The sequence below is a fragment of the Lynx rufus genome, unplaced genomic scaffold, assembly GCF_022079265.1.
Source record: "Lynx rufus isolate CCGP_SWC_20201006 ecotype Redwood Valley unplaced genomic scaffold, mLynRuf1.p SCAF_9, whole genome shotgun sequence".
Lineage (NCBI taxonomy): Eukaryota > Metazoa > Chordata > Mammalia > Carnivora > Felidae > Lynx > Lynx rufus.
The window spans coordinates 89,920,063-89,933,048 of record NW_025814897.1 but is presented as its reverse complement, the minus strand read 5'-3'; the positions used below and the strand labels follow the sequence as shown (position 1 = coordinate 89,933,048).

At 48.9% G+C, this 12,986-nt stretch overlaps 1 protein-coding gene across 1 annotated transcript in view; it reads right to left on the bottom strand.

Moving 5' to 3' along the window:
- The window catches only part of LDLRAD3 (low density lipoprotein receptor class A domain containing 3), a 168,130-nt gene extending 157,192 nt beyond the window's left edge, over positions 1-10,938 (bottom strand). The window contains exon 1 of the mRNA XM_047072034.1: positions 10,764-10,938. Coding sequence (XP_046927990.1) covers positions 10,764-10,938 — 175 coding nt within the window. The remainder of the gene's footprint in view (positions 1-10,763) is intronic.
- Between the last annotated feature and the right edge of the window lie 2,048 nt (positions 10,939-12,986).

Below are 12,986 nucleotides of genomic sequence, written 5' to 3'. Positions count from 1 at the left end.
TTTCACACACCTCTTTTCAACCTGTTCCCATTTCACAGATGAAGAAACTGGGGCTCCAAGAAAGGAAGGGGCTAACCAGTGGCAGATCTGGGATCTAAACCAGATATGCGTGAGCCTGGGTGGCTCAGTCGGTTACGTGTCTTTGACCTAGGCTCAGGTCATGATCTCAAGGTTCATGAGCTCGAGCCCCACAGTGGGCTTTGGCTGACAGTGTGGAGCTTGCTTAGATCCTCTGTCTCTCTCTCTCTCTCTCTCTCTCTCTCTCTCTGCTCTTCCCCCACTCTCTCTCTCTCTCTCAAAATAAATAAATAAGCCAACATTAAAAAAATAAATCAGGGGCGCCTGGGTGGCGCAGTCGGTTAAGCGTCCGACTTCAGCCAGGTCACGATCTCGTGGTCCGGGAGTTCGAGCCCCGCGTCGGGCTCTGGGCTGATGGCTCGGAGCCTGGAGCCTGTTTCCGATTCTGTGTCTCCCTCTCTCTCTCTGCCCCTCCCCCATTCATGCTCTGTCTCTCTCTGTCCCAAAAATAAATAAACGTAGAAAAAAAAAATTTTTTTAAAAATAAATCAATAAACCAGAAATGTGCCTCCACACAGCCAGTAAGGATACAGCTAACATTTATTCAGTGCTTACTATGTGCCAGCAGCTATGTAAAAGGTTGTCAAGGTTTTAGCTCATTTAATCCTCGTAACAATTCCATGGGATTTAAGGAAACTGAGGCTAAGTATCTCACCCACGTCCCCAAGCTCACCTGTGACACAGCCGGGACCCAAGCCAGGTAGTGTGATTCCAGAGCCACCCTCCCCGCCCCCCAACCCCGGAAATTCTGCACGTGCACCCTGCCCTCAAGCACCCTAAGGAAAATGTACACGTGGAACACTCTACCTGTTTGGAAATGTCTGTACTTTTGGTTGAAACATCCCATGCTAACAATCGGAGAAAATTCTGTTTCACTGAATCCAACACACGTGGATTGCAAGGCATGCCACTCTTTTATGTACAACTAAGAAAGGAAAAAACCTGGCCAATTAAACGAGGACACCACGTTTTCCTACCCCATCCATTATCAGAGGCGTCTCCGCTTGAGAGTTCTGAAAACATGAAAAGATGTGTGTCTCAGAACGAAACAAATACTGGAGGCCTTCGCATGAACAGGATGGTGAAATGCATGACAGATGCAGAGTGGAAGCAAGGTACCCTGAGTGCAGAAAGCAACCTAACGCTAACTCTGATTTTTCTAGAATACCTGATAATCCTGACTTTTACGTGCAAGTTCCCAATTCAGACACAGTGGCAACTAATTGGTGCTTTTAGTGTCCTTGAGCAGGACAGAGGGGACCTGACTGCAGCCCAACATGGCCGGGAGGCCTCCCAGCTTCCTCTAGGTGGGCTGGAAGGCGGAGAGCTATCGGCCCGATGCAGTAATAGAGCCACCCCCGAGGCCCTTCAAGGCAAAGAACTGTCACAGGCTGCCTACACACTCACCAGCACTCTGAGTACCTTTTCATCATGGAAATGGCCAAATCAAGATGCCAGGTGAATTTTTTAAAAACTCTTTAAAAACAGCTGAGTTTTTAAAAAATGCTTCATTTTCTCATACAATACACTCTCCCCGGGCTTTCAAACCACTCCCGATCTACTGACACACCTGCTCTTGTTCCACGACCATCATGCTCTAAAGGCAGGGGTAAAACAAATGACAACAAAATCCCCCGAGTGGATACAGTGAGAACGCACACGGCCCGCGGACCTCCAGAGGGCCGTGGCAGCTGCTGGTCACCGCCCATGCTTCCTCCTCTGTACGGACCCAGTGGGGCAGGTTGTGTTCTGGAACCTGTGAATGGAACCTTATTTGGAAACAAGGTCTTGGCATACGTAACCTAGTTAAGGTGAGGTCATAATGGATTAAGGTGGCCCCTAATCCAACGATGGGCGTCCTTTTAGGAAGAGGGAAATCCGTACCCAGAGAGAGATGCACAGGGAAAGGGCCGCATGAAGGTGGAGGCAGACACTGGAGTGTTCCAGCCACGAGCCGAGGAAGCCCAGGAATGCCAGCAAGGAAGCAAGGAAGGACCCTCCCGTAGAGGCTTCAGAGACAGAATGGCCGTGTCGTCACCTTGACTTTGGACATCTAGCTTCCAGAACCATGAGAGAATGCACTTCTGTGGTTTAATGTCATCCAGTCTGTGGTATCTTATCATAGCAGGCCTAGCTAACTGATACACTCAGAGCACTCTGTATCTCCCTTCGCAGTGTAAAATTGCCAGCATCTTCCAACAGCTACGGGGCCCTTTTAGAAGAGTTAACACAAGGTCAAACTCGTGTTAGGTCGAGTAGAACCTGACAAGCCAGAAGTGTCTGTATCCAGCCGTCAGGGGACTACCTGGGAATTTAGGCCGAGGTCTCAACACCAGGGCCGAAAGTCTCTCCTCGCTATGGGCGCAGGGCACAAGGCACAAATCTGGGGGCAGAAAGAGGGCAGGGAAGACTGTCATTTCTACGAATTCTAGGCCGAAAACCTTGGAGGCCATCGCAAGGCGCCGTGCGGGTTCCCACCCCGGGGTAGCGGCCGTGGGGACTGAAGAAGACAGTTCAAGCAATGAAGCAAAATGCCATCGTCAAAATCCACTTACGTGCTTAATTGTGCGGGGCCGTGGCAGAGCCGGGAGCAAGCTGACGCGGCCGCTCTGCAGGCGGAGACCAACCGCAGGGCCATTAGCCAGTGGGGCCCAGCCGCATGCAGGAGAGCCACTTCCAAACTTCCCTCCCTGCCAGGCTCATCTCAGACCCTCAAATATTTGTTTCCTTCCCTTGTGCACTGGCTCTGGCGTGTGGCCGGAGCTCGAAGCCGAAGAGAATTTCCTAAGAGCTCCTGGCTCTCAAGACTCTCTAAACTGAAGAGAAGATATTGACCCAACCAAAGAAGGTGTTGCTACGGCTTTGGTTCTGTAAGTGAGAGCAGGAAGAGAAGGGGGGAAGGAGAAGGGAACGTGAGGGTCCAGGGGAGGTAGGCAAGGGGCGGGCTGGACCAGTCGTGTCCGCACTGCACGGGCCAGCAAGGTCGCAGCAGACTTGGGTTTCGGCGTAATGTCATTACTGCTTATCGAGGGAAAATGTCAGCTGGCCTTTACTGAAGGCCTAACACGTGCCAGGCCCCCAGTTCTAAGCCTCACACACATCGGCTCATGTAAGACAACAATGTCCTGTGGTCAGCAGAGCTGACCTTCACCCTCTGTGTACCAGCAAACAGTGCCTACTGTTTAAGGTCAGCTCATTCCTAACTGGCTTATGGCCTGGACATAGCACCCTGACCTAGTAATTTCAACATCACCCCTGGAGTAGGTAGCATCATTATCCCCCTCTTACAGATGAGGAAATAGGGACAGAGTAAGGTAAAATGGTGCCCAGAGCCCGAGGTCATAAATGGAGGCTGGCCCAAGGCCCCTCTTCCTAACTACAGGATTTATGGTCTCACATTTGAGATAAAACACAGTAAGCGACGCAGGGGGCATGCCTGGAATCACCCAACACGTTTAAAGACGAGTACAGGAACGAACAAAAAGCCTAAGTCAGAAAAGAGGCAACATTAACACCCACGGGTCTTGGATTTCTTCTGCACAGTGAACGCCATGAGGCAAGCGAGTTTTTCTCCGAAGGGCTTAATGGACGTAGCGATAAACCACAGTGATATTCTCTAGACTCTTGTAAGTTCCAGTTTTGCTTTGTGAAGTTCAACTTCTTCAGAAAGCTTTTGAAATTCAGCCCTTAACCATGGCTTGCCAGGTCTCAGCTCTGGAGGAGAAGGACATCTCAATCACATGAGCAGGAACGGAGGGCATGACTCCCAGAGAGAGGCCCGGCGGCATGGCGGGGGGCAGGGGAGGGGTGTGATGAAAGGCCCACTGAAGCCCAGATGGCTTTAACCGTCCCTGGGAAGTAAGTGGATAGATTCCCGGGGCTGCCACAACAAAGCAATGTAAACTGAGCGCCTTTGAGCAACGGAAATTTCTTCTCTCACATTTCCGGAAGCCTACAATCAAAATGTCGGCAGGGCCATGCTCCCTCTGAGACTCTGCGTGGACCCTTTTCCTGAGACTCTTCAGCTTCCGGTGGCGGCTGGCAATGCCTGACACTCCTTGGCTCGCGGCTGCATCATCCTGCCTCTGCTGTCACCAGGCCCTCTTCCCTCCTTTCTTCACGCTGTCTTCTTATAAAGACACCCTACTTCAGTACGACCTCATCTTAACTAATCCAACCTCAATCACCCCAATTCCAAATAAGGTCACATTCTGAGGCACCGGGCCTCAGGAGTTCAACATATCTTTTGGGGGGGATGCGATTCAACCTAGAAGAGTAACATTCTTGCTTTCCAATTATTAAAGAAAAGAAGCAGAAGTGGGATGCCTGTGAATGTCACCCTGTTACACAGTAGGCAGGGTGGCTGTCACTCACCACGTAATAATTTTAGAAAACAAAAGACAGCTGGGTGGATGTCTGGATGAGTCTGCTAGAGCTGTGGCCTCCACCACATTGGTGGCCTCCGCGACAGAAATGTATCGTCTCACCGTCCGCTAGGCCGGAAGTCCCAAACCAAAGTATCGGCAGGTTGGCTCCTTCTGAGGGTGGTGAGCACGGGTCTTTTCCAGGCCTCTCTCCTTGGCTTCAAACGACCATCTTCCCCCTGTCCGTACCTCTGCCTCCAAATTTCCACTTCCCGACTTTCTGGGGAATTCTGCACATGAGCCAGGTAGGAGGGCCCTGGTGGAATAGCTGAACTACTGCTGAAGTTTGATAAGGATAATACCTCAGACTCCAGTTTTGTGGGCTCTCTCTGCTAGCCCTGTAGCATCAGGCTTACAAGAAAACATTACATGTGGCGCCACCCAGAGGCAGAAGATGAGAAAGACGATCAAAAGGAAAGGAAGAGTTTCTGTCCCCACCCCCAACCCTCCACTTTCCTCCCCTTTTATGTTTCTTGGTGATCCTTTTTCCAAACTCGCCCTTTCAACCCTCTCGTGGATTTCTGCCATCGCACAGGAGCAATGACCAGTCGTGCTCAAGAAATGGTTGGAAACAGTACAAGCAAATAAAATTCAGGTTCCCTTTTTGTCCTTTTCTGTCTCTGGACTTGGGAGATTCACAGAAATCTTATCATTTGACAAGATCCTTGAATTTATCCCCATCTCCTCTCCACTCCATCTACATGTGCGCACACGTGCATGCACACACACACACACACGCACAAAGGGCCTGAGATTTGAAAATCTGTACATGCCTCATCAAAGATATCGATTGATTTCATTTATCAAAGAAGAAAACCACTTTGTGACACAGAACTCAAACTTCCAAGATCTCTCCCCCATTTGGTCAGGACACAGATAAATGGCAGCTAAAATCCAACACCAAGTTGGAAGGAGATCTTAAGGCTCGTGATTCCAGGTCATGTGTGAGTTCTAGATATTTGAACTGCTGCTTCATTACAGTTTGTGGCAGTAATTACAGTACAGTCTCTCCTTTCAGAGATTCATAGCGCTAATGGCCATTTTAGAAATCATTTACATAGAAGAACATTACTGACATTTCTAACTCTTTTAAAAAAAAGCACGTTTGTAGAGGGGCGCCTGGGTGGCTCAGTCATTTCGTGTCTGACCCTTGATTTCAACTCGGGTCATGATCTCAGAGTTCCTGAGTTCAAGCCCAGCGTTGGGCTCCGTGCTGTGGACAGCACAGAGATGTCCACAGAGGGCTCCATGCTTGGGATTCTCTGTCTCCCTCTCTCTCTGCCCCTCCTCTGCTCTCTCTCTACAATAAACATTTAAAAAAAAAAAAAAGAGCAGGTTAGTAGTGATAACATACAGGAGAATCTGATTGAGCAGAATAACACAGATCCAGGGAGAGACAGACAGGTGGTCTCTGATGGGGAAGGTGAAGGGCACTTATTCTCTGGGACAATACGCGAGCTCTGCATAATCTCTCTGTGGCTCAGTTTCGTCATCTGAAAATGACAACGGTCCTCTCTTCATAAGGCTCCTAACAATCAAATGAGTTAATAAGTACAAAGTGCCGGGGATAGTGCAACCTAGAGAAAGCTCCCAAATAATGTGTGCTTTCATGGGGCTTCTACGTTTTTCTAAAATATCTCTATTCCTTTTACTACCCGCCACCCCCCACCAAAAATTATTTGGATAAAATGATCATTTGGGTCATTTTACCAACCAAAAGCAGAAATTCACTCAAACTATCCCAAAAGGAGCCTCTTCTCTCAAAATTCTAAGGAGGGGGTTCTCCAGATTCACAAGGTGGAAAATTTAATGACTCAACCCGGGTGGAAATTTATTCTGGTCCATTAATAGACATTTCACCAAGTCAGAAACAAGACTAGTGAATAGGGGTTGGGAAAACACTCAACCTCTTTAGATAATAAAAAAAATAAAAATAAAAATATATAACTTTTCTATTAGCCAGAAAAAATATTTTTAAAGATATTCCTCAGTGCTGCCAAGACTAAAATAAAACCAGAATTCTCCCACATTGCCAGTGAGAGAGCACACTGGTGCAACCTTTAGCAAAACAAGTGGGCATCTGTTTCAAGAACCAAAAAAGGCTTCCTGTCCCTTGACCTAGTAATTTCATTTCTGAGAACTCAGCCTAAGAAAATCTCTCAAAACAGGGAGAAAGTCATATCCACCCTCATGTTCACAACACTGAACACTATTTCTAACAATGAAAAACTGGAAGCAAATGCCAAATAAGGAGTAAACAAACTATATTATACCAAGTCAGTGGACTGTTTTTCTAGGCATTAAAACTCATAGAGAAATATGAAAAAAAAATACATTAAAATGTTAAAAAGGTTAAATGTTACCTCGAAAGATCAAAATCTAAAATTGTATTCCCACAGTGATTACAACTGGGAAAAACCCTGAATACAAACTTCTAAGAAGCTAACAGTGGTTCTGTTAGAGTTGAGACTTCAGGTGCAATGCCATTGTTTTTCTCCTCCCCGTTCCAAGTTTTACAGCATGTGATTTTTATTATGTTTACAATGAAAAAAAGTTTCTTCCTGTCTTATGAAAAATCTCTCCTCTGCTGTGGGTACAGAATAGCCTCTCACTGCATCATATCCCACCACGACACAGCTCTCTGGACTCTTCTCTCACCCTCTGGAAGGGGCAAGAACTCTCTTTTTTTAAGTGTACAACCTTGTAAATGGCAAAGCTATTTCACAGGATACTTGAGGCAATCAGCTCTCTGAGGTGAGGAAATCAGGCACCTTCACTCTCCTCCCAGGAAGCACCACGTTGTTCCAAAGAATCAAAGAAAGGACACGAAGTGGCACGAATTCTACGGGAGCCACTCTCCAGGTGCCCTTGGAAAGACGGTGCAGTTGAAGACCTCGGCCTGGCCGACCGCAGCTGGCTCCAGCTGAAATCATTGTGCACACTGTCCTCCGGGTATGGATAAGTTCCTTAACTGACCCCAAACGTGTGACCACCCCACCAGAGAGGAGTGGTGAGGTTACACGGCACCAACTTGATGCATCAGTGAGCAACCTCACAAAACAACAACCGTGAAGGCTAAATATGGTCACGTGGCAAAGGGCCTCTCATATGAAGTAGAAACAAATGGGTTACTCAATCACCCATCGCCATGACGACGTCTGTATAAAACAGTTTGTGGAGACTGACCAATAGTAGCTAACGTTTACAAGCCACTTACTACGCCCAGGCACTGTGCTGTGTGCTTAAGGTGCATTTAAGCTTCACAACAATGCTTACCAGAAGCCTTATTCTTTTCATTTTGGAGAGGAGGAAACTGAGGCACCATGAGGTTAGGGACTTCTCACTCAATCCTCCCAGTGGCTAACGTCTAGAATATCCTGGTACCTTCTCTAAGATCACAGAGCACGTGATCTGGGCCAAGGGATTTGCACAGTCTTTCCCCAGTGCTCAGACCATCAGGTCCTAGACTGGGAAGGAATACGTAAGAGACTCAAAAGGCAAGTAGAATTTGTTTTAGAAAAGCGACCTCTTTTCCTTCCCTCTATTACCTAAACTTTTTAATGCTCTGTTTTTATAACTTAAAGACAAAAAGGAAAAAAAAGAAAGTCAACCGAGGAGAGATTCTTTAATGGGTGTGTTTGTGCATACACTTTTTTTTTTTAATTGTGGGGCTTTTGGGTTTTTTTTTTAATATTTATTTTGAGAGAGAGAGTGCACACAAGTGGAAACGGGGCACAGAGAGGGGGAGAGAGAATCCCAAGCAGGCTCCACACTATCAGTGCAGAGCCTGACGGGGGACTCAGTCTCACCAACCCTGAGATCATGACCTGAGCCAAAATCAAGAGTCAGATGCTTAACTGACTGAGCCACCCAGGCGCCCCTAAAATTATGTTTTGATCAAAACAGTAAGTAAATGCCAATCAAGTCCTTACTACGCTTGGGGGTTAAGGGTAGGAAATGAGGAGACAAAAATGAGAACAGCCAAAACAAGCCTGTTCCAAACCAAACTAAATAGCGCCAGGCAGCTGCTGGGCATTTTTTTTTTTTTTTAATTCTCTTTCCATCACCTTTTCCAGTTTGTGCATGAATTCTGAAATCATGGAACTGGACTGACACAAGACACAGAATCTCCTAACATTACACTTACACAGCTTCTATTGACAAAGCTGGAAATAAAACTTAAGTCTCAACTCCAAACCGTGTATTCTTTCATAAACGGACCCTGTGCTGAATAGTCCCAGCTCAGCTAAAGACAATCTGTGTTAACCAGAGTTCAAATACACACCGTATTCTAAAAATGGTCATTCCACATATTTGTGTAGTTTTAATAATGCTCAAAACTGGACAGATTCTAAATTCTTTTTTTTTAATGTTTATTTCTGAGAGAGAGAGACAGACAGACAGAGCACAAGTTGGGGAGGGGCAGAGAGAAAGGGAGGCTAAATCCAAATCAGGTTCCAGGCTCTGAGCTGTCAGCACAGAGCCCAATGAAGGGCTCGAACCGATGAACTGTGAGATCATGACCTGAGCTAAGTCAGATGCTTAACCGACTGAGCCACCCAGGCACCCCAAAACTGGACAGACTGTAGAGTTCACCCATACAATCACATATGTAACTCAAATTACAAACGTTAGGTTTCTAGCAATTTTAAAGACCAAGAAACAGAGAAAGCTGAAATAGACATTATTAATACTGTGTTTAAAATTCTGAAAAATGAGGGGCGCCTGGGTGGCTTGGTCAGTTAAGCATCCGACTTCGGCTCAGGTCATGATCTCACGGTCCGTGAGTTCAAGCCCCGCGTCAGGCTCTGTGCTGACAGCTCAGAGCCTGGAGCCTGTTTCAGATTCTGTGTCTCCCTCTCTCTCTGCCCCTCCCCTGCTCATGCTCTGTCTCTCTCTGTCTCAAAAATAAATAAATCTTAAAAAAATAAAAAAATAAAATAAAATAAAAAAATAAAATTCTGAAAAATGAAAACGCCTTACGTATGCTGGTCCATTTAGAAAAACAGTCACCTGCAACAAGCAAAATGAATATTCCCCCCACACGCGGAATAAACACAACATATTCCTAACCCACCCCCTCCCAAACCTTCCCTGGGGAGTGGGAGCAGGCAGGTGGGGGATCCTGGAGCCCTGGGACAGACAAGGGGCCAATCTCTGAGTGAGCAGCCTGTCTGAGGGAGAGCATCATGAAGGTGGGGGCGCGCTGGCTCCAGACTGGGCTCCAAACCCAGTTCTTCTTCCCGTGCGTCAAATCCCAGTAACAGCCACGGCAAAGTTCAAATTATCATCTCTCAGCCATTTCCTCGGCTGGCTTCCAGAGCCCTCTCTGGAAGATTCGGAGCCAGAACACACGGTTCTCCTGTCAGTGAGGCCCTGTGGCCTGGTGCCCGAAGCCCACAGACAAGCCAAGAACCAGTGTCCAGCTGTGTGGTCCCAAGGCAGTGACCCATTAGAACACCCTTAGGCCCAGCGCTCCTCAGGTGTGCTTCCCGCGTGCCAGGGTGCCACGGCCGAGCTCACTCTGCAGTGCCACACTCTGGTGTGGAAGAGAAACGCACTCCACGGGACGGGGAGCGTGATCGTCCAGCACCCCGGACGCCCTCGACTCGCGTCCGCAGATTTCGAGGGCACAAAATAGGAAAGAGGCCGAAGAAGGAGAAGGTGGGGGGGGGGGAGGGTAAGAAAGAACCACCCCCATTTGCCCACGCCATATTAGCAGAGAGAAGGGATGGCAAGAGCAAACTGCCGTCTAGTCACCACCAGCCCTGGGCCGTATACTTGGCATGACGCTATACACTGTATTTAGTCACTAAGAACATTCCACCATGTACGAGATGGGAAAGATGATCACCAGCCGGGGCCTTGGGGTCAGGCAGGCAGCCCTGAATTCAAATCCAGATCTGCTGCTTGCTAGCTGGGGGGACACCGCAGCCATGTAACCTCTGGGAGTCTCGGAGTCCTCACATGGAATGCAGAAAGCAGTGCCTCAGGGTGGGGTTTAGTAGAGCCTGCTGGAAGGGACCTCTGTTCTCCTGAGACTGTGACTCTGTCCCCACCAAGACTCCTGTCTCTGCACAGACCTCGCTGCTCCCAGGCACAGCTGCGGAGTGGAGAGGGCAGGGCGGCTGGCCGGAGGCCCAAAAAACGCACCAGCTTGCAGCATGTGGGGTGTGCAGGGTCTGAGCCGGATCAGGCCCTCCTCCCCTCTGCCCCAGGATCTCCCCCACCCCCACCCCAGCAAGAGGCCAGGCCACTCACGGCACTCCTTCTCATCACTCTTGTCGAAGCAGTCGGGCAGCCCGTCACACTGCCAAGCGCCGGGGATGCACCGCCCGTTGCTGCACATGAAGTTGCCTGGAATGTTGCACTCATTGGTGAAGTTGTTTCCAGGGAGCAGCTGGCTCTCTGCAGAAGAGAGAGGGGACGGGGACATGAGACAGGCGGAGGCGGCAGGGACCCGAGCCCCCACAACCGACGGGGCTCTGGTTCGACATGGCTCACATATGGGAGACTTCCAGTAGGCAACGTTACTTCCCTGGGCTTCAGTTTCCTCATCTGCAAAATGGACCGATAATCCACCCAACCCCCACCCTAGAGATTCTAAGAGAACTAAATGGAAAAATACAGGGAAAGCCTGTAGCAAGTGCTTGGCACACAACTGATGTTCACTGACTTTCTTCTTTCTCTGTCAAAAAGCTTGGTCGTGGGGCACCTAGGTGGCTCAGTTTGGTTGAGCGTCCGACCCTTGATCTCTGCTCAGGTCATGATCCCAGGGTCATGGGATAGAGCCCAGCATCAGGCTCTGCACTGAGCACGGAGCCTGCTTGAGATTCTCTCTCTCCCTCTCCCACTGCCCCTCTCCCCTGCTCTCTTTCTAAAAAAAAAAAAAAAAGAATTTTTTTTAAAGAAAAAGAAATAAAAATTAAAAAAAAAAAAAAAAAAAAAAGGTTGGTTGTAAAACCCAAATTCTTTCCAGGCCATCAGCTGTGGCTAAAAATGAAAGTTCCAGGATAGGAGTGAGCTCTAGACTCCCAATCCCTCCAACTGCAGGAATCATGGGCTCCTTCCGGGCCTCAGACCCCGTGGCCCTACAATCACCAGACATTTGAACCTGGGCCTGTCAGCAGGAACACCGGGAGACCATCTCACTTTAGCCCACAAACCCACCTACGGTCATATGGCGAGGAAAGGCCAAACTGAAACTTGAACTCAGGGCACCAAGGTCACTGAACTATTTGCCAAGAACTCCTGGAGGTTTAGAACGAAGCCCCAGGGTTTAGATTCCAGGGCACCGAGCACAGTCACCAAATGCTGAGGCCCTGATGAGAAAAGGCCAAGTCTTAGGCTGGACAGCAAACAGGGAAGAGCAAAGGCTCTTCACGGGGACGGGGCTGCTGAATTCATCCACCAATGGACCCTGGGGACACATTTTCAAGGGAGCCAGAATCTAATGAATCTCATCAGTCTGAGCCAGTGTGTTCAGCAGCCAGGAGATAAGGAGCCATCTGGAAGTAACGTTGTTTTAGGGGAAAAGGAGAGAAAAAGACCAGGCCCTCCAGGGGTCCTCTCTGAATCTTCAATAAGCCATTCATTGAACATCTGTGACCAGACGCTTGTGTAGGTCCTAAGGATGCAGAGATGAAAGGTGGGGCTCCTCCCTGCAGCCCGGGAAGGCATGAGGCTATGCCAGTGGTCTTACTGCCACGTGCAGAGAAAGAGGGGGTGTCCAGACCTGCCTGGGAGCAAGAGGAAGGCAGCAGGGCCAAGGACCCTCTTTCACAAGCTTTGCCAAAGAGAAGCATCTCACTCCAGATCCCGGACGCGACCTCTTTTTCATGCCGCTAGCCTTTACGTAGTTTCTTATTTTTACCCGGAACGCCCTTCGACCCGTGAGTGTCCTAGGAAACCCCTGCGTACCCTTTTGCATACAACGTGTATGTAACTCTCCGTCTGAACTGTTCCCTGACTTTTCCCAGCAGAAATGAGCCCTTACTCTGCTGTGGCAGCTCCAGCACTACTGAGATGGCACTAAAAGTATTTTACAAGTGGAACAAACAGGCAACAAGAAATTGGAAAGGACGCAGCCCTAGGCAGGCAGCACCACATCGGCCGTGGATTTTCCTCGCAGACCATCCACCCTGCCACGCTGAGTAACATGCGTGCACATCTCCCTCCTGGAAACGAACTTTTGTAGGTCGCTGAAGAATTCCCTAACAACAGCTACAGTGAAGGGCCTCGCCCTGCCTTACTCCCCACACTAGTATCCTGAACATCTCTCTTGACCCCTCCTCGCTCCATCATCCCCTTTGGAGGGCCAACAGCTGAGCCCTGCATGCCAGTCTCAATGCCACAGGCCTGACTCCAGCCCAAGGGATCGCCACCTCGCACCAACCTTGCTCCCAGTCTCCCAGCCTGGCCTCCTCGCCTCCCCGCCACGTCTCTGTGGCCAGCAGGATCTTTCTAAAGGGCAAATCGATCGTG